Here is a 21,925-nt window from a genome sequence, read left to right as displayed (position 1 = left end):
CAGCCAGTTTGAAGGTTTTGGGGACATATCCTAATGACAATGAGGAATTAATAATAGTCAGAAGAGGACCTATGACTTCTGGAAGCACCTCTTTTAAGAGCTTAGATGGTATAGGGTCTAACATACATGTTGTTGGTTTTGATGATTTAACAAGTTTATACAATTCTCCCTCTCCTATAGTAGAGAATGAGTGGAACTGTTCCTCAGGGGGTCTATAGTGCACTGTCTGATGCGATACTGTAGCTGACGGCTGAATGGTTGCAATTTTATCTCTAATAGTATCGATTTTAGAAGTAAAGTAGTTCATAAAGTCATTACTGTTGTGGTGTTGGGAAATGTCAACACTTGTTGAGGCTTTATTTTTCGTTAATTTAGCCACTGTATTGAATAAATACCTGGGGTTATGTTTGTTTTCTTCTAAAAGAGAAGAAAAGTAATCAGATTTAGCAGTGTTTAATGCTTTTCTATAGGATATGCTACTTTCCCACCAAGCAATACGAAATACCTCTAGTTTTGTTTTCCTCCAGCTGCGCTCCATTTTTCGGGCTGCTCTCTTTAGGGTGCTAGTATGCTCATTATACCATGGTGTCAAACTGTTTTCCTTAACCTTCCTTAAGCGTAAAGGAGCAACTGTATTTAAAGTGCTAGAAAAGAGAGAGTCCATAGTTTCTGTTACATCATCAAGGTGTTCTGAGGTTTTGGATATGCTAAGGAATTCGGATACATCAGGAAGATAACTTAAGAAATCATAAATATAGGGTGTAGTAAAAATCGGTCTCAGCCAATGGACAAACGCATGCACTGTTTGGGTAGTCACATGGAATACACAGGACATATTTTTTACATAAAGTTTAATAATTTAAAAGGAAAATATAAAATACATATATATTTTAACTACATTAAAAAAATAATAATATATTTTAAAAACAATTATGGATTAAAATTCAAAAATCATTTCAGTATCATTTTCATAGGTTGAAATTTGGGGGTTAGGATTCAGGACAGCCACCTCCCAATTGAAAGTACCCAATAAATGATGATTTACTAAATAATAAAGTAATAAAATAGTAATAAGCTTACTGATATTTTAAATATAATTGTGTGTTTCAATAGATAATAGAAGGATCTTAGTAAACATCTAAGATATGAATACTTATATGCTTAAGTTATTTGTATGAGTGTGTGTGTGTGTGTGTGTGTCGGCGGGGGGGGGGGGGGGGGTGGGTGGGGGGGTTGTGGGACAGCAGTTTGCACCAATTCTGTAGAATGGTCCATATATGTATTTGAACAGCACATGATTCATTGCCTTGTCAACCGATGGTTAATCAATACAAATAACCTGAGATGTGTCTTCATGAGCTCTTGTTGTGTCTGTTGCTCATCAGCACCAGGATCGGCGGCTCATCTCAAGCTGGAAGCCCTTAATGAGAAGACCCTGCGGTTGTCTTGGTCTCCTCCTGATGGCGACTGGGATTTCTACCGTATCCTGCTGTTCAATGGCTCTTCTTTGCTGATGAACCGGACGATTGAAAGGAATCTTGTGGAGTTCAGCTTCACTAACTGGACTCTGATTCCAGGCCGTCTGTACAGAGCTGCTGTGAGTGTGGAGAGTGGATATCTGAGCTCAACCGCAGACTGCCATGGGAGACTAGGTGTGTTACTGATCAACTCACTACTGTCATGAAACTTTCAACAGTAAAACAGACACCACCATGAAGCAGCCTTCACAAAACACAAAGTGCCTGCTCTAGTAAAAGAGAAGTATACTTAAAATGTATTGCATGTGCACTTTTACTGTACTTCAAAGATTTCTTTAAACACTGTACTTGCATAAAATTATATTAACAATGAAAAGCCACTTAAGTGTACTTACTGTAAAGAGAGACACTTGCATGACTATGATTCTCAACACACTTAAGCATTTTTTTAAACAGTGCACTTTGTATTCATGTCAGATTAAAATGAGACTCACTGTCCAGCTTGCTTCAGCACAGATGCTGGTGATTTTTAAGTGATCCCGAAAAGCTGGTTTAGCTGCTTCAGGTGTTTGGTTAGGGTTGAAGCTGAGCTCTGCAGGACAGTGGGTCTCTAGGAGCAGGACTGAAGACCTCTCTTTTGTGCACAATAAGACCAGGGACAGGGGACATTAGAGGCAGGGTAAATTGTGAGATATAAACACAGTTCTCTGTTTTTCTGCACCTGTCCATCAGCTCCCCGCTCTGTTCAGAGGCTGAATGTCCGTCACAGTACAGAGACCTCTCTGAGCGCTGTGTGGAACCATCCTATCGGTGAGTGGGACAACTACACCGTCCTGCTGAAGGATGAAGACACGACTGTGGACACACAGACATTAGCCCATGATTCACAGGAATGCCACTTTAATAACCTGATGCCTGGACATACCTATATGATCACCGTGATGACCAATAGTGGAGATCTGAGTAGTTCGGCCCACATCACAGGAAGAACCAGTGAGTCATTCAGATGTCCAGTGCTGTGCTGCTGTGATGGTGGAACTGCTGGAATGACTAGAGTGTTAATTATCTTTTCTTAAAAGCAATATCCAATAATATGTCTTTCTGAAGTAATCTTGTGTGTGTGGTCAGTCCCTGCACAGGTCACAAAGCTGCGGGTCAGCAACCAGGGCAGCACAGATGCTCTGCAGGTATGCTGGGACGGGGCAGCCGGTGAGGTGGATCTGTACCGAGTGCTCCTCATCCACGACAGCGTGGTCATGAAGAACGAAAGTGTGCCACCCAATGTCACCTCCTACCACTTCCAGGGCTTGAGATCTGGTGCTTTGTACAGGACAGTGGTGACCACAGTGCACAGGGGTGACCTCTCACGCCAGACGTTGGCTGATGGACGAACAGGTAATAGACCAAAAACAGAACATGAGGTGCTTGTTATGATACATACAAGGTATTTATTAAATAAGAGTAACAGATGAGAGTGAAGCTGGTATGCAAGAAAATGTCCTCATCCTCTGGCCATCCAAGATGGAGATGTGTTTATTTCTTCATCATATTTGGAGAAATGTGTCATCATCACTTGCTCATCAATGGATCCTCTGCAGTGAATGGGTGCCATCGTCCAAGCAGCTGATAAAAACATCACAATAATCCACAAGTAAACCACACCACTCCAGTCCATCAATTTTGGTTTGAGAAACCAAAAGCTTTAATCTGTCGCCTCCGGCTAAAATACAAATCGATATTCCCTAATAACAGTTCCTCCAGTTGAAAAGTCCATCTACTGTTGTCTCTCACATCAAAATCCACCCACATGTTTGTTAAGAGCTGATTTGTCTTGGACTGTTTTGGCTTTTGAACATGCTGAATCTGTGCAGATTTCTCTTTTTCACTCTTTTGGATGAAGTGTTGGTAGGAACTATGGACTTGCATTTTAGCAATGTTTAACAAAGTTAATAACGTCTTTATGGATATGTTTATTACAAAAATCCAGATTTCCGCTTCAGAAGACTTAGTTGATGAACTTGAGGCTTGTGGATTACTTTTCAATTATTTTGTCAACTGTTTGAACTTAAGTATCTTCAGAACTTTGTACAGTTTTTAGGGCCCGAGCACCGATGGTGTAAGGACCCTATTGTATCTGCTCCGTTTATTATTATTATTCCGGTTCTACTTCTTCTCCAAAATGAATCGCATTTTTGAGGGCTTCAACATGGTCAAAAAGTCATGAAACCTGCACACACGTCAAACCTGGTGAAAATTTTCGTCTGATATAGGATTCAGAAGAGTGTGTGGCAAAATGACTCTTCATCGACCCCCTATACTAAGAAAATCAACAGCCTTCCAACTATGTTTCACGTAAATGCACGAAAATTGGCACACACATGTAACACACCAATACCTACAAAAAAGACTCTTGGAGCAAAATTCTAAACCAAACAGGAAGTCGGTTATTTTTAATATTATGAGCAAACTTTGTGTAATTTTTGTAATTTCCATACGTTGTATTTTAACGAACTCCTCCTAGAGATTTATTCAGATCAACACCAAATTTGGTATGCCTTGTCTAAAGGCCTTTGCGATGTTAAATTGCCAAGATCTTGAGTTTTCGTCGAAGGGCGTGTCCTGGCGGATTTCGATGATTCGCCATGAAAAATAAAGTTGCTATAACTCTGACATACAATGTCCAATATGCCCCAAACTTCACATGTTTGATAAGACTCCAAACCTGAACAGATTGACATGCCACATTCAATTAGAGTCAAAGCGCCACCTACTGGCAACAGGAAGTTACATATTTTACACTGTGACGAACTACTCCTAGAAATTTTATGACATCAATGTATTTCTTGTAGTCAGTCTAATCTAAAGGCCTGTGCGATGTTAAGTTGTGAAGATCTTGAGTTTTCATTGAAAGGCTTGTCCATGGTGCCTTGACAAAGTTCGATGTCTCTCCATGGGAATAAAAAATGTTATAACTCAGGCATAAAATGTCCGATCTTCCCCAAACTTAACATGTTTGATAAGAGTCCTGGCCTGAACAGATCTGAAGGGCAATATTCCATCAGGTGTGGCAAAATGGCTTGATAGCGCCACCTATACACTTTCAACGGCTTGCGCCTCGAGCTATGTTTCATGTACATGTTCCAAAAATCGGTACACACATGTAACACACCAATACCTATGAAAAAGTCTCTTGGTACAAAATCCGAATCCCAACAGGAAGTCAGTTATTTTGAATCAACATAGGTTGAAATTTGGGGGTCAGGATTCAGGACAGCCACCTCCCAATTGAAAGTACCCAATAAATGATGATTTATCTAAATAATAAAGTAATAAAATAGTAATAAGCTTACTGATATTTTAAATATTATTGTGTGTTTCAATAGATAATAGAAGGATCTTAGTAAACATCTAAGATATGAATACTTAAATGCTTAAGTTATTTGTGTGAGTGTGTGTGTGTGGGGGGGGGGGGGGTTGTGGGACAGCAGTTTGCACCAATTCTGTAGAATGGACCATATATGTATTTGAACAAAACATGATTCATTGCCTTGTCAACCGATGGTTCATCGATACAAATAACCTGAGATGTGTCTTCATGAGCTCTTGTTGTGTCTGTTGCTCATCAGCACCAGGATCGGCGGCTCATCTCAAGCTGGAAGCCCTTAATGAGAAGACCCTGCGGTTGTCTTGGTCTCCTCCTGATGGCGACTGGGATTTCTACCGTATCCTGCTGTTCAATGGCTCTTCTTTGCTGATGAACCGGACGATTGAAAGGAATCTTGTGGAGTTCAGCTTCACTAACTGGACTCTGATTCCAGGCCATCTGTACAGAGCTGCTGTGAGTGTGGAGAGTGGATATCTGAGCTCAACCGCAGACAGCCAAGGGAGACTAGGTGTGTTACTGATCAACTCACTACTGTCATGAAACTTTCAACAGTAAAACAGAAACCACCATGAATCAGCCTTCACAAAACACAAAGTGCCTGCTCTAGTAAAAGAGAAGTGCACTTAAAATGTATTGCATGTGCACTTTTACTGTACTTCAAAGATTTCTTTAAACACTGTACTTGCATGAAATTATATTAACAATGAAAAGCCACTTGAGTGTACTTACTGTAAAGAGAGACACTTACATGACAATGATTCTTAACACACTTAAGCATTTTTTTAAACAGTGCACTTTGTATTCATGTCAGATTAAAATGAGACTCACTGTCCAGCTTGCTTCAGCACAGATGCTGGTGATTTTTAAGTGATCCCGAAAAGCTGGTTTAGCTGCTTCAGGTGTTTGGTTAGGGTTGAAGCTGAGCTCTGCGGGACAGTGGGTCTCCAGGAGCAGGACTGAAGACCTCTCTTTTGTGCACAATAAGACCAGGGACAGGGGACATTAGAGGCAGGGTAAATTGTGAGATATAAACACAGTTCTCTGTTTTTCTGCACCTGTCCATCAGCTCCCCGCTCTGTTCAGAGGCTGAATGTCCGTCACAGTACAGAGACCTCTCTGAGCGCTGTGTGGAACCATCCTATCGGTGAGTGGGACAACTACACCGTCCTGCTGAAGGATGAAGACACAACTGTGGACACACAGACATTAGCCCATGATTCACAGGAATGCAACTTTAATAACCTGATGCCTGGACATACCTATATGATCACCGTGATGACCAATAGTGGAGATCTGAGTAGTTCGGTCCACATCACAGGAAGAACCAGTGAGTCATTCAGATGTCCAGTGCTGTGCTGCTGTGATGGTGGAACTGCTGGAATGACTAGAGTGTTAATTATCTTTTCTTAAAAGCAATCTCCAATAATATGTCTTTCTGAAGTAATCTTGTATGTGTGGTCAGTCCCTGCACAGGTCACAAAGCTGCGGGTCAGCAACCAGGGCAGCACAGATGCTCTGCAGGTATGCTGGGACGGGGCAGCCGGTGAGGTGGATCTGTACCGAGTGCTCCTCATCCACGACAGCGTGGTCATGAAGAACGAAAGTGTGCCACCCAATGTCACCTCCTACCACTTCCAGGGCTTGAGATCTGGTGCTTTGTACAGGACAGTGGTGACCACAGTGCACAGGGGTGACCTCTCACGCCAGACGTTGGCTGATGGACGAACAGGTAATAGACCAAAAACAGAACATGAGGTGCTTGTTATGATACATACAAGGTATTTATTAAATAAAAGTATCAGATGAGAGTGAAGCTGGTATGCAAGAAAATGTCCTCATCCTCTGGCCATCCAAGATGGAGATGTGTTTATTTCTTCATCATATTTGGAGAAATGTGTCATCATCACTTGCTCATCAATGGATCCTCTGCAGTGAATGAGTGCCATCGTCCAAGCAACTGATAAAAACATCACAATAATCCACAAGTAAACCACACCACTCCAGTCCATCAATTTTGGTTTGAGAAACCAAAAGCTTTAATCTGTCGCCTCTGGCTAAAATACAAATCCATATTCCCTAATAACAGTTCCTCCAGTTGAAAAGTCCATCTACTGTTGTCTTTCACATCAAAATCCACCCACATGTTTGTTTAGAGCTGATTTGTCTTGGACTGTTTTGGCTTATGAACATGCTGAATCTGTGCAGATTTATCTTTTTCACTCTTTTGGATGAAGTGTTGGTAGGAACTATGGACTTGCATTTTAGCAATGTTTAACAAAGTTAATAACGTCTTTATGAATATGTTTATTACAAACATCCAGATTTCCGCTTCAGAAGACTTAGTTGATGAACTTGAGGCTTGTGGATTACTTTTCAATTACTTTTGTAAACTGTTTGAACTTAAGTATCTTCAGAACTTTGTACAGTTTTTAGGGCCCGAGCACCGATGGTGTAAGGACCTTACACTGTATAAAAATTTGCCGTTAAATAACAGTAATTTTCTGGCAGCAGGGGCGCCAGTAAAGTACTGTTAATTTACCACTCTTATTTTTTAGCTTTCCTACGATGTTAGTACTATGAACTTATTTCATTTGAGTCCACTGAGAAGGAATATTTCTTAATATAACGATGCAAACACTTAATGTGCAGTAATAAAGTAACTAAATACATGACTTTTACTCAAATCACTGCAGCTCATTGTCAGCTATAGCACACATGTATGTGCTGAAGTACTTAACGCAGAGATCATCACTGTATCAGCGACTCCACATTTACTGCCTTTATATAAAGCAGCAGAAAATCAGAAATTGTGGGTCATCTTTGACTGAAGCACAGGCTCTACTCTCCAGCACAATGGTGAACAACAAAACTACATTAAACTAAACGATCTCTCTTGTGCAAACACACATTAATACAGTCAAGTTCAGTATTTACTCTCATTATCAGTGTATGACTTTGCCTAATTTTTTTTCTATGTATGTTCACAAATATTTTAGTTAAATTAACTTTTTTTTCATTTGGTAAATCTGACGTTTACATTTTACAGTATATTACTGTTTTTCCTTGACTTAACGGCAACAAACTGTAGAAAAACACTTTTTTTGCTGGCAACCATTAATTTACGGCAAGAAACAGTTGAAAAACAGTTATTTACTGGCAGCAGGGGTGCCAGTACAGTTTATTACTGTTAAATTATGTTTCATGCTGTTTTTTCTTCATCTTAAATCTTTAACCCTTTAAACCCCACAAGAAAATACTCAGTTTTAAATTAACACTTATAATGTGTGCACACTACATAGTGTTAGAGTAGCACTGAATCAGTGAAGTTAATGAGATAATTCGGTGATTAATTGATGATTGAGCATTAGTGATAAACACCTGCAGAATCACTGAAGGAAAGAGAAACACAAGAACTACAAATGACTTCAGCCACAGCCTTAGATGAAATCAACTGAATAAAAGAATACATCAAATCTCTCAAGATCTGATTAAACAACTACTAAAACAGCTTCACCAGATTCACATTCCTAACCAGACTGACTTTATTTCTGTCAGATGTCTACAGAAGAACTTATGGAGAGTTAAATAGGTTTAGGTGTTTTTTTTCACTACCATGATGGATATCAGTGTTTACTTTAGTTGGACTCTTGAACATGACTTTTCAACAACTAAGGATTTTTTTTTTTTTTTTACATGCTGTAACAATGCGCCTTTGGAACTTGTTATAGCAAAACAAAAGTACACAGAAGAAAAAAAATCTGATATTGTTGTTTATAGACTGACAAGAACAAATACTATTATTTCTGATCTAATCCCGTGTCTCTTCTCTTATTGAATATTGATACTACAGCATAAGAAGGAACACTGCTGAGCCATAAGTTATAAAAGACTGTTAAGAAAATTTCACTAATAATAAAAAAAAAAACCTTTGCTGAAATTTAGACAGAAACATCAAGAATCAGCGTATGAATCACAACAATGGTGACAATCCACAAAATAAATGAACAGATCAGTTCTGAACATCACAATACATGCTACTAAAACTTAAGACAAATGCAAAATTATAAGCACATAAGAATTCAAGAAAATAAGTGAACAATTCAGGGGCATAATTTATTCATGCCGCAATGCATGCTGGGAGTCATGGATGAGTTTTATCCTGTGCTGGTACCCAGCATGCATTGCATCATGAACCTTTTGATTGTCACCATTGTTGAGATTAATATGCTGATTGTTGATGTCTCTCTTTCAGTGTTGTGAGGACTGCTGCCCAAAATATTTAAAGCTCAACATTTCGTTAAATCCATATCCAGATAATCACATTACCGTTCAGTCTTATAAAATTGAAGAAACAAACAAAAGAAAAGTGTTATTCACTCATATATTTCAACACCAAATTATTAATTGACTATTATAGCAACAAGTCAGTCAAGTAGATCATGCTTGACAGAAACCGTCATAATCACTTGACCATGAAGATTAATATTGCTGTAACAGATGTATCATAAAGATACAAATATAGCAATGAAACAAAAGTTGAAGTACAAAAGTCAAGGGTCAGGAGCCCAACTAAAGCAAACACTGATCTCCACAATGGTGATGCTAAACGAAACTAACATTATCATCTACATCTCTGTAATTCTCAATAAGATCTTTTGATCTCTGTTCTCTGATCTGACAGAAATAAAGTCAGTCTGGTTAGTAATGTGTGAAGTTGGTGAAGCTGTTTGTTGATTGTTTAAATCTTCAGTTGATTTAATCTAAAGCTGTGGCTGAAGTCAGTTGTATTTCTTGTGTTTGTCTTGTTTCTTTTTTCTTCAGTGATTCTACTCGTTAACAGCAGCTGTTGATCATTGTCTGAATTCACTCATTAGTTTCCATTCTCTCTGTCAGGTGGACTATATTAGTAAACTCATGTAGGGAATAGTGAATGAGGGTGTAGGATGTGATTTGAAACACAGCCGCTGAGTGTCGAATTTGAACGTTGTTAATTTACGATATATAGCAGCAGGCTACCTTCTCGAAAACGATGAATATTACCCAGAATGCACTGTTTTACTGAACAACAGTATGTTACTGTCGAAATTTGGCCGTTTTTTTACAGCGATTTTTAACAGTGTATTGTATCTGCTCCGTTTATTATTATTATTCCGGTTCTACTTCTTCTCCAAAATGAATCGCATTTTGGAGGGCTTAAACATGCTCAAAAAGTCATGAAACCTGCACACACGTCAAACCTGGTGAAAATTTTAATCTAATATAGGATTCAGAAGAGTGTGTGGCAAAATGACTCTTCAGCGACCACCTATACTAAGAAAATCAACAGCCTTCCAACTATGTTTCACGTAAATGCACGAAAATTGGCACACACATGTAACACACCAATACCTACAAAAAAGACTCTTGGAGCAAAATTCTAAACCCAACAGGAAGTCGGTTATTTTTAATATTATGAGCAAACTTTGTGTAATTTTTGTAATTTCCATACGTTGTATTTTAACGAACTCCTCCTAGAGATTTATTCAGATCAACACCAAATTTGGTATGCCTTGTCTAAAGGCCTTTGCGATGTTAAATTGCCAAGATCTTGAGTTTTCGTCGAAGGGCGTGTCCTGGCGGATTTCGATGATTCGCCATGAAAAATAAAGTTGCTATAACTCAGACATACAATGTTCAATCTGCCCCAAACTTCACATGTTTGATAAGACTCCAAACCTGAACAGATTGACATGCAACATTCAATTAGAGTCATAGCGCCACCTACTGGCAACAGGAAGTTACATATTTTACACTGTGACGAACTACTCCTAGAAATTTTATGACATCAATGTATTTCTTGTAGTCAGTCTAATCTAAAGGCTTGTGCGATGTTAAGTTGTGAAGGTCTTGAGTTTTCATTGAAAGGCTTGTCCATGGTGCCTTGACAAAGTTCGATGTCTCGCCATGGGCATAAAAGATGTTATAACTCAGGCATAAAATGTCCGGTCTTCCCCAAACTTCACATGTTTGATAAGAGTCCTGGCCTGAACAGATCTGAAGGCCAATATTCCATCAGGTGTGGCAAAATGGCTTGATAGCGCCACCTATACACTTTCAACGGAGTGCGCCTCGAGCTATGTTTCATGTACATGTACGAAAATCGGTACACACATGTGACACACCAATACCTATGAAAAAGTCTCTTGGTACAAAATCCGAATCCCAACACGAAGTCAGTTATTTTGAATTTCCTGGCAAAATTTGTGTTTTTTTTTGCCATTTCCGGGGGTTGTAGTTTAACAACCTCCTCCTATAGATTTATTCAGATCAACACCAAACTTGGTCAGTGTAATCTAAAGCCCTTTGCGATGTTAAATTGTGAAGATCTTGAGGTTTCGTTAAAGGGCGTGTCCATGGCGGCCTGACAAATTTTGATGTTTTGCCATGAAAAAGGAAGTTGCTGTAACTCAGACATACAATGTCCAATCTGCCCCAAACTTCACGTGTTAGATAAGACGTCTGCCCTTAACAGATCTACATGCCCATATTTAGTTATAATCATAGCGCCACCTGCTGGAAACAAGAAGTGACATATTTTACGCTGTGACAAACTACTGCTAGAAATATTTTGACTTTAATGTATTTTTGTGGTCAGTCTAATCTAAAGGCCTGTGTAATGTTAAATTGTGGAGATCTTGAGTTTTTGTTAAAGGGCATGTCCATGGCGCCATGACAAAATTTGAAGTCTCGCCACAGCAAGAGTAGTTGTTGTAACTCAGCCATACAATGTTCAATCTTCAAACTTGACATGTTTGATAAGAGTCCTGGCCTGAACACATCGGAAGGCCAATAATCCATTATATTGATAGCGCCACCTGCTGGCAACAGGAAGATTGGAGCATATATGGAATATACTTTGATATATGCATCTTGTATTTATGAGTTTAAAAGCATACCAGTTCTCCTCTGGTCTGGTCTGGTCTCCTTCTCCTCTGGATACAGAGTGGATCTGCTGGCTACCGTGACCTCGAAATAAAAAAAGAAACAGACAAATATTAACATAGATGCCATTTTTGGAATGATGTAGCAAGTACACTGTGTGTTATGGGAAGTGTTCCTAGTTAAGGGTGTCCTAATTAATGCAGCCTAAAAATTCTATAAAATATTTAAATATTATTTTTTTTTTTAGTGTGTTATGTGTAAGCCAGGTTAAAGAGATGGGTCTTTAATCTAGATTTAAACTGACAGAATGTGTCTGCATCCATAACAGTGTTGGGTACGTTATTCTAGAGTTTCTAAATAGCAAAAAGATCTACCACCTGCAGTTGATTTTGATTATCAAATTACAAGAGTTTTGAGAACATAGCTGATGTAGAGGACTATAATGCAATAAGAGCTCATTCCAATACTGAAGTGCTAAACCACTCAGGGCTTTATAAGTGTAACCAGAGCAGGACTTTTGGTAACTTCAAACTTGTATAATGACTATGCCACCCTGGGGGAATTGCACCCAAGAAAATACTCAAGGACTATAAGTCCAAGGATGCAATGAGAAGACGGAGATGTGCTTCCAAACAAACAAAACATAATTATATATATATATACATTAAAGAAAGAGAGTCATGGGAAGTGGTCAAGGCCGGTGGATTAATTGGAAATGAGCGACACCTGCGCCACTCACCTGTCTTGAGTCCCAAGGATGAGATCCGGAAGGATAAAGGAGGAGTTACGACAGTGAAGGACGAGAGAGGACCAGGCCTAGACTTTATTTTGGGTTTGTTTGTGCGAGGCAGTTGTCTAGTTTTGTGTTTATTTTATTATTAAAGTTTTATCTAAATGTTCACCGGTTCCCACCACCTTCTTCCCGTACTACAAACTTATTTACAACTTATTGTTACAACAAGTTTCACAATTTGAGTTAAATTACTGAAATAAATGAACTTTTCCACAACAATCTAATTTATTGAGATGCACCTGTAATTGTGAGGATACCACCTTTTCTGGTATCTTGGAAAGAAAAGGGAGATTCGAGATCGGTCTGTAATTATCTAGTTCTTTGTGGTTTAGTTGTGTTTTATTTTATTTTTTTGACAAGAGGCTTAATAACAGCCAGTTTGAATGTTTTTGGGACATATCCTAATGACAATGATGAATTAATAATAGTCAGAAGAAGTTGTATGACTTCTGGAAGCACCTCTTTTAGGAGCTTAGATGGAATAGGGTCTAACATACATGTAAATACAATTTGTGTGCCTCCTCTGTTTTATAGCACTATATAAATAAAGGTAACTTGACAAAACATGTCATGTTTCGGTCGTGACTGCACATTTTCAGTAATGACAGTATTTTTTGGAAGCCACCACATGACGTTACAGAAATTGAACTTACATACTAAAACTCTACTAAAGCATACAAATTTGCATAACTGTACTAACATTTTGTTTATCTTCCTATCATGATGATGTTAAATTTGTGACTGTTTTGTTCATTACAATTTTAGATACCTTTTAAACCTATCTCAAAGATGATAATCAGCACATGGTTAGCTACCACAGATCTGAACAGTTTTAGACAAATAAAAACTAAATGATTTGGAATAACTCTCAAAAAAAGAAGTTCAGTACTGATGTTACTTAAAGCTACATACAGATTTTCAGACATTTGAACACATTTATCTCAAAATGATGGGACCAATCTACTCACCATGTAGCTATGAGAGAGAGGGACACATGAATAATTCCTGATCATAAATGTAGGGTGTAGTAAAAATCGGTCTCAGCCAATGGACAAACGCATGCACTGTTTGGGTAGTCACATGGAATACACAGGACACATTTTTTACATAAAGTTTAATAATTTAAAAGGAAAATATAAAATGCATATATATTTTAACTACATTAAAAAATAATAATATATTTTAAAAACAAATATGGATTAAAATTCAAAAATTATTTCAGTATCATTTTCATAGGTTGAAATTTGGGGGTTAGGATTCAGGACAGCCACCTCCCAATTGAAAGTACCCAATAAATGATGATTTACTAAATAATAAAGTAATAAAATAGTAATAAGCTTACTGATATTTTAAATATTATTGTGTGTTTCAATAGATAACAGAAGGATCTTAGTAAACATCTAAGATATGAATACTTAAATGCTTAAGTTATTTGTGTGAGTGTGTGTGTGTGTGTGGGGGGGGGGGGGGTTGTGGGACAGCAGTTTGCACCAATTCTGTAGAATGGTCCATATATGTATTTGAACAACACATGATTCATTGCCTTGTCAACCGATGGTTCATCGATACAAATAACCTGAGATGTGTCTTCATGAGCTCTTGTTGTGTCTGTTGCTCATCAGCACCAGGATCGGCGGCTCATCTCAAGCTGGAAGCCCTTAATGAGAAGACCCTGCGGTTGTCTTGGTCTCCTCCTGATGGCGACTGGGATTTCTACCGTATCCTGCTGTTCAATGGCTCTTCTTTGCTGATGAACCGGACGATTGAAAGGAATCTTGTGGAGTTCAGCTTCACTAACTGGACTCTGATTCCAGGCCGTCTGTACAGAGCTGCTGTGAGTGTGGAGAGCGGATATCTGAGCTCAACCGCAGACTGCCAAGGGAGACTAGGTGTGTTACTGATCAACTCACTACTGTCATGAAACTTTCAACAGTAAAACAGAAACCACCATGAATCAGCCTTCACAAAACACAAAGTGCCTGCTCTAGTAAAAGAGAAGTGCACTTAAAATGTATTGCATGTGCACTTTTACTGTACTTCAAAGATTTCTTTAAACACTGTACTTGCATGAAATTATATTAACAATGAAAAGCCACTTGAGTGTACTTACTGTAAAGAGAGACACTTGCATGACAATGATTCTCAACACACTTAAGCATTTTTTTAAACAGTGCACTTTGTATTCATGTCAGATTAAAATCAGACTCACTGTCCAGCTTGCTTCAGCACAGATGCTGGTGATTTTTAAGTGATCCCGAAAAGCTGGTTTAGCTGCTTCAGGTGTTTGGTTAGGGTTGAAGCTGAGCTCTGCAGGACAGTGGGTCTCCAGGAGCAGGACTGAAGACCTCTCTTTTGTGCACAATAAGACCAGGGACAGGGGACATTAGAGGCAGGGTAAATTGTGAGATATAAACACAGTTCTCTGTTTTTCTGCACCTGTCCATCAGCTCCCCGCTCTGTTCAGAGGCTGAATGTCCGTCACAGTACAGAGACCTCTCTGAGCGCTGTGTGGAACCATCCTATCGGTGAGTGGGACAACTACACCGTCCTGCTGAAGGATGAAGACACGACTGTGGACACACAGACATTAGCCCATGATTCACAGGAATGCAACTTTAATAACCTGATGCCTGGACATACCTATATGATCACCGTGATGACCAATAGTGGAGATCTGAGTAGTTCGGCCCACATCACAGGAAGAACCAGTGAGTCATTCAGATGTCCAGTGCTGTGCTGCTGTAATGGTGGAACTGCTGGAATGACTAGAGTGTTAATTATCTTTTCTTAAAAGCAATCTCCAATAATATGTCTTTCTGAAGTAATCTTGTGTGTGTGGTCAGTCCCTGCACAGGTCACAAAGCTGCGGGTCAGCAACCAGGGCAGCACAGATGCTCTGCAGGTATGCTGGGACGGGGCAGCCGGTGAGGTGGATCTGTACCGAGTGCTCCTCATCCACGACAGCGTGGTCATGAAGAACGAAAGTGTGCCACCCAATGTCACCTCCTACCACTTCCAGGGCTTGAGATCTGGTGCTTTGTACAGGACAGTGGTGACCACAGTGCACAGGGGTGACCTCTCACGCCAGACGGTGGCTGATGGACGCACAGGTAATAGACCAAAAACAGAACATGAGGTGCTTGTTATGATACATACAAGGTATTTATTAAATAAGAGTAACAGATGAGAGTGAAGCTGGTATGCAAGAAAATGTCCACATCCTCGGGCCATCCAAGATGGAGATGAGTTTATTTCTTCATCATATTTGGAGAAATGTGTCATCATCACTTGCTCATCAATGGATCCTCTGCAGTGAATGGGTGCCATCGTCCAAGCAGCTGATAAAAACATCACAATAATCTACAAGTAAACCACACCACTCCAGTCCATCAAATTCAGTTTGAGAAGCCAAAAACTGTAATCCATCGCCTAAAATATGAGTCCATATTACCTAATAACACTTCCTCCAGTTGAAAAGTCCATCTGCTTTTGTCTCTCTTGAGGACTTGAGGCATGTGGATTACTTGTTAATTTTGTCAAATGTTTGAATTTATGTATCTTCAGAACTTTGTAGAGTTTTTTTATTTTATTGTTCCTTGAAAAAATTCTTAAGGCTGTGCTTATACGATTACCACGCTGTTAAAAACATGCAGTGGTCCCTGTTTAAGCTGTTTGATTAGAATCGTTTCTTCCGAGTTTCTTCTGTGTTCTTTAAGGATGATACACAGCTATGCTCGACTTCACACACAATCTTATCTTGTGTTGGAAGAATGCTCCTGGAATTTTCAGGAAGCCTTGAATTTGAATATTGTGGCGGAGTGAAGTAGGACACGACACTAGAAGGAGGGTAAATTCCCCGACAGGTGGATTTATTAAAAGAATCTGTGTGAGAATTGGCGGTGCTGTGAGGTGGTTTGGGTGTTCGGTGCTCGGCGTCCTGTCTAGGCAGTGCTCTAAGTGCAGTGTGGGTCTGTGCTCTCCTGTGGCGTTGGGGCTGGTGGTCACACGCTGCTGTCTAGGGCATAAGGAAAAGACAACGTTAGCCGATTCTCGTGGAGACATCTCTCACATCTGTGGCTGCTTGTGGGGTTTATAAGGGCAGTGGCTGATGACACGCAGGTGTGGCTGCTGAGCCCGTGATGAGTAGGCGCAGGTGTGTCTGCGCCATTGCCAGGGCAACGCTGATGAGCGATTGGGACACGTCAAGTCAAGTCAGCGCTTTAAACAAAATACATTGCGTCAAAGCAACTGAACAACATTCATTAGGAAAACAGTATGTCAATAATGCAAATTGACAGTTAATGGTAGTTCATCATTGAATTCAGTGATGTCATCTATGTTCAGTTAAATAGTGTCTGTGCATTTATTTGCTTTCAAAGTCAACGATATCGCTGTAGATGAAGTGACCCCAACTAAGCAAGCCAGAGGCGACAGGGGCAAGGAACCGAAACTCCATCGGTGACAGAATGGAGAAAAAAACCTTGGGAGAAACCAGGCTTAGTTGGTGGGCCAGTTCTCACACGTGTCACAATATACAATATGTATATTAAAGAAGCATTAAACCAGCATAATACTCTTCGTGAATTGACCAGTTTTATTACAGAAGCGGTAGTAGAAGTTCACCAGTTAAATATTTATACATATATATATATATATATATATATATATATATATATATATATATATATATATATATATATATATATATATTCTACTACACATTCAATACATAAAAAAACTAACGCAAGACAAAATAAGATAATCCCCCGATTATAAACAAACAAACTTTGTACTTTCCTCACCAACCGATATAAATGCAAATTCTCACAGAAAGAGAAAAGCAACAAGGCTAAAGCTTATCTTAGGTGTGGCAAACTAGCTGAAATAAACAGTGTGCACCACAAACAAAAGGAAGAGGTGCTCCAAACTGACAACTGTATGATTCACCCTGGTGACTAACCTCCCATTCGGCACACTCAGCCTTGAACCAACTAAGGGTAACAAAGAAAAAATGAGTGGGTCCGCTAACAAATCCAAATAGTCAAATAATCACTCAAGAAAAACAAGGGAACCTGGGGGTAGGACAGAAGAGGCGAGAGAAAAGGAGCAACAGAGACGAGAGAGAAAAAATCATGATCCCCTGGCGAAACAGCGCTGACTCCTCCGCTCCCTCACGGACGGCAGCCGCCCCTCCATACCGTCCCCGGCAACTCGCTCCAGCCCACCGCCTCGAGCGTCCATGGTGGCACACTCCTCGCCTGCTCGATGGCACCCCGGATTCACCACAGTGGCGAGGGATCTTCAGCAGCGCGTCCCTCCTTCTCCCGGGCTTCAGCACCACTGTAATAATAAAAACTTCCTATTCATCCGGAAGAAGGAGGCGGGAACCGGCGCACAATCAAAATGAAACTTTAATGACAAAAATAAACACAAACCCCTCACGGACGACTGGTGCGCAAAAAATAAAAAGCAAACATAAAATAATGGCCCAGGCCTGGTCCTCTCCCAACCAAAATGGGGGTTCTACCGCCGCATGTACCGCCGTACCACACGTAATAATTTCCTTTATTTTAGTAAGACATGAGGCACTGTAAATTCGCTCCCATTATTTACACCTAATTAAAACAAGAAATTAATAAATTTGCCCTGCATGATTTAGCTAAATCATTGAAACTCTAAAGAATGGACTGATTAATAAAACGTCCTCACATTTAAACTCAAGTTCTCTCATTATAATCAGCAAAATGCACACAATGTAAATGAGCTTCATTAAATGAGCAGGCAACTTCAGTGGTTTTAAAGGGAGCCTTCTTTACTTGCTTTCATATAAAGTAAAAAAAAAAAAATTAAATGCAGGTGTGTATCATATTCCATGCTGCGTGCCTGATGCTGAGTGTGATGCACAGCATTTATCCATCTACTTATTTATTATTATTTATTTATTTATTTATTTTGGATAATTGTATGTAAAAATGATTTACTTTGTAATGCATATGCAAGACATGAATTATTATTCAAATTCAAGTGTTTGTGCAAAATGATTAAAGCACATGCATGACATGGAGGTGCCCTCTCGAACTTAAAATTGGGGTGTCTCACATACATGACAAATATAAACAAAAACATGTATGTAATTTGTGTAATTTGCATTTCTCTCTAAAGGCGTGTCCATGTGGAGAGAGCCAGCATTGTGAATTTCATCTTGCAGCTGGCAAGAAAACATTTGTTTATTAATAAATATTTAAAATGTCTCCCTTTTCACAATTACTAAGCTAATTCTGCATGTGCTTTGTGGCAAACTTAATGCATGTGCTTGAGCACGAAATATATTAATTGTCACTATGGATTGTAGATGTAAATGTAATAAAAACCTGCGATTAGTTGAATAATGACAAATGAACGACTAGTAACTACAAAAATCTTACATGGGGGCATACCTAATAAATACCTTCAAGGCATCTCTGTTAAAGTTTTTAAAGCATTTTATATGCGTTTGCATAAATTCTGCTTTCAGAATGGTCCATAATGGAGAGTTGCCTTAACATTGATTTAAAAAAAAATTACAATTTTAATTAAATTAATATTTTATGTTTTGAGAATGGCCATCTGTAAAGAGGACGCAGAGTCCGAAGTAGAATCCATTTGCAGAGGATTTATTGAGCAGCAATGGAAACAAACAGATATCATAGACAGGCACTGGATCAATACCAGAAAATTAGTCCAGTCTGTGAACATACACAAGGGAGAATCCAAATGCAAAGTGGCAGGCAGGCAATAGGTCCAAACACAGATATCAGTCCAATCAGGCAGCCAAATCAGAAGGGATAATCCAGACAATCAAAGACAAACAGGCAGAATCATTCACGTGGTCAGCAAACTGGAAATCAAGGAAAATGTTCGGTAAGGGAGTGTAACTGGCAATACTTCCCAAAGCATGGATGTAGCTTCTCTGGCGAAATAGTCACCAAACAGGAAGTAAAGGTAGAAGCAGCAGAGGGAGTAGATCTCAGTCAGCATTCAGGGGATGGCTCCCTCTGCTGGCATGACGTTACAGAACCTCCTCCTCTAGGAGTGTCTCCTGACGCTCTCCGAGGCTGTCCCCTTGGTCGTGGTACTGGTTGGTCGGGTCTGGCTCGGTGAAACTCCGATGAGAGACAGCTCCAGAATGTCATGGGAGGCTACCCACAATCTCTCCTCAGGTCCATAGTCCACCAGATACTGGAGCTGACCTCCTCTGTGCCTCGAGTCCAACAACAGGTTTACCATATAAGCAGGGACACCTTCAATGTTGGGGCCAGGCTCCGGGTGGACCGTTTCAGGAGAGAAAAATGAAAGGAGGGAGAGATACGGTAGTAAACAGGAAGTGACCTCATTAATTCTTTGTGGGATTTTAAAAGGGGGGTTGGAAGCCTAGGACACACTTTAAGGGGGTTATACCTGTAGATGCCGATTTCTTGATTCAGACGCTCCACTTGGCCATTTGCTTGAGGGTGATAACCTGAGGTGAGGCTTATTTTGATATCAAGGTGCTTTCAGAAGGCCCTTCAAACCTGAGAAGTGAATTGGATACCTCTGTCACTGACTATGTCATCAGGTAGACCATGACTCAGAAGACATGATGAAATAAGGCTTGGGCCGTTTCCATGGCTGTGGGGAGTCCCTTTAATGGTACCAGATGGTAAGATTTGGAGAAGGGGTCAATGATGACTAGAATAGTGGTGAATATGTTTGAAGGGGGTAGATCAGTGACAAAATCTATGGAGAGGTGAGACCAGGGATGTTGGGGAATTGGTCATGGTTGTAGGAGGCCTGAGGGTAATTCGTTGGGGTTCTTAGATTGAGCGCACACTTGGCATGATTTTACATAGCCTGTAACAGCTTGTGACATAGCTGGCCACCAGAATGTGTTTTGTAACAACTGGAGGGTGCGATAAATACCAGGATGACCTGAGCCAATGGATGAATGGACCCACTGCATGACACGGAGGCATAAAATTTGTGGTACATATTGTTTGCCAGGTGGGCAGTTGGAGGGGGCTGGTTCTGATAGCTGTTCTTTCTGAATTTCATCCATGATATCCCAAATTACAGGAGCTAAGACAATGGATGGAGGAAGAATGGGTTCAGGATGGACATTGTCAGTGGAGAGGCTATACTGTCTGGACAGAGTGTCGGACTTAATGTTCTTACTGCCTGGCCTATAAGTTACAGTAAACTGGAAGAGGGTGAAGAATAGAGACCATCGAGCTTGGCGTGGGTTCAGACGTTTTGCACTCTTTCTGTATTCAAAGTGTTTATGGTCAGTTATGATCTGGAATGGATGTGCAGCGGATTTCATGGAAAGAAGTTCCTTGTTTCCCACATCATAGTTTATTTCGGCTGCTGTTCATTTCCTGGAGAAGAATGCACAAGGATACAGTTTGCTTGGTTGACCATGTCGTTGAGAAAGTACTGCCCCAATTCCATTATTGGATGCATCTACCTCCACGATAAAGGGCAGATCGGGGTCTGGATGTTTCAAGATGGATGCTGTGGTGAATCTCTCTTTCAGGGAGTTGAAAACGTTGTAGGCTTCATCTGTCCACCTTAATTTTGTAGGTTTTCAAGAGAGAGGTCAGAGGTGATGCTATCATGTTATAGCAAAAAATGAAACATCCATGAGATTATATATCCTAGAAACCATTGGAGTTCTTTCACTGTTCAGGGCTGAGGCCATTCAGTGACTGTTTTCACTTTGGTTGTATCCATTTTCACTCCTTGATGACTTGGTAGCCTATAAATTAAGTTTGTTGGACATTGTGACGAGTCAGCTGCCTCCTCCCTGATTATCATCGGCACCCCATCCTTAATCGCCACCCTTCACCAGGCTCCTGACAGGAGTGGGTGTGTGAGAGAGGAAGGGCGCTGGATGAGCCAGGGCTGGTGGCGTGTGATGGGGCACACCTGATGTGAATGGAGCCTCATCACCGCAGCTGTTTAAAAGCCCAATGCGCCTCTCCTCGAGAGAACGGTCTCTTCCCTGTGCATGCACACTGGTGTCCTCGTGTGTCCAGGAAGGGTGCGTGGAGGGACTCCCACGCCACCAAAGATGTGAGCCACCGGACCCGCGATCCGGATGCGAACCGCACCCATTTACACGACCGACGGGCCAGGATGCCCGTTTAAAGTTAAGTAGGTCATTTTCAGCTGTGAGTCCCAAATGGGGTGTGCTGGCTAACAGGTTAATAAAAGCCTCTTAGAGGCCTGATGCTATGTCCAATCTGTCTGTCGTTGGCTCCTCCCGCCACAACATGGAATTCGCATTTCTCTGCCTTGACGTAGAGTTGATTCTCTAGTAGCCGGGAAAGG

At 40.3% G+C, this 21,925-nt stretch overlaps 1 protein-coding gene across 1 annotated transcript in view; it reads left to right on the top strand.

The window, feature by feature from the left end:
* The window catches only part of LOC113067158 (tenascin-X-like), a 120,287-nt gene that overhangs the window by 58,849 nt on the left and 39,513 nt on the right, over window positions 1-21,925 (top strand). The window contains exons 15-23 of the mRNA XM_026239439.1: window positions 1,386-1,652; window positions 2,211-2,471; window positions 2,607-2,873; window positions 5,105-5,371; window positions 5,930-6,190; window positions 6,326-6,592; window positions 14,200-14,466; window positions 15,025-15,285; window positions 15,421-15,687. Of these exons, the coding sequence (XP_026095224.1) occupies window positions 1,386-1,652; window positions 2,211-2,471; window positions 2,607-2,873; window positions 5,105-5,371; window positions 5,930-6,190; window positions 6,326-6,592; window positions 14,200-14,466; window positions 15,025-15,285; window positions 15,421-15,687 (2,385 nt within the window). The remainder of the gene's footprint in view (window positions 1-1,385; window positions 1,653-2,210; window positions 2,472-2,606; window positions 2,874-5,104; window positions 5,372-5,929; window positions 6,191-6,325; window positions 6,593-14,199; window positions 14,467-15,024; window positions 15,286-15,420; window positions 15,688-21,925) is intronic.

Source organism: Carassius auratus, chromosome 50 (genome assembly GCF_003368295.1).
Source record: "Carassius auratus strain Wakin chromosome 50, ASM336829v1, whole genome shotgun sequence".
Classification (NCBI taxonomy): Eukaryota; Metazoa; Chordata; class Actinopteri; order Cypriniformes; family Cyprinidae; genus Carassius; species Carassius auratus.
This window is presented reverse-complemented; position numbering and strand designations above follow the sequence as displayed.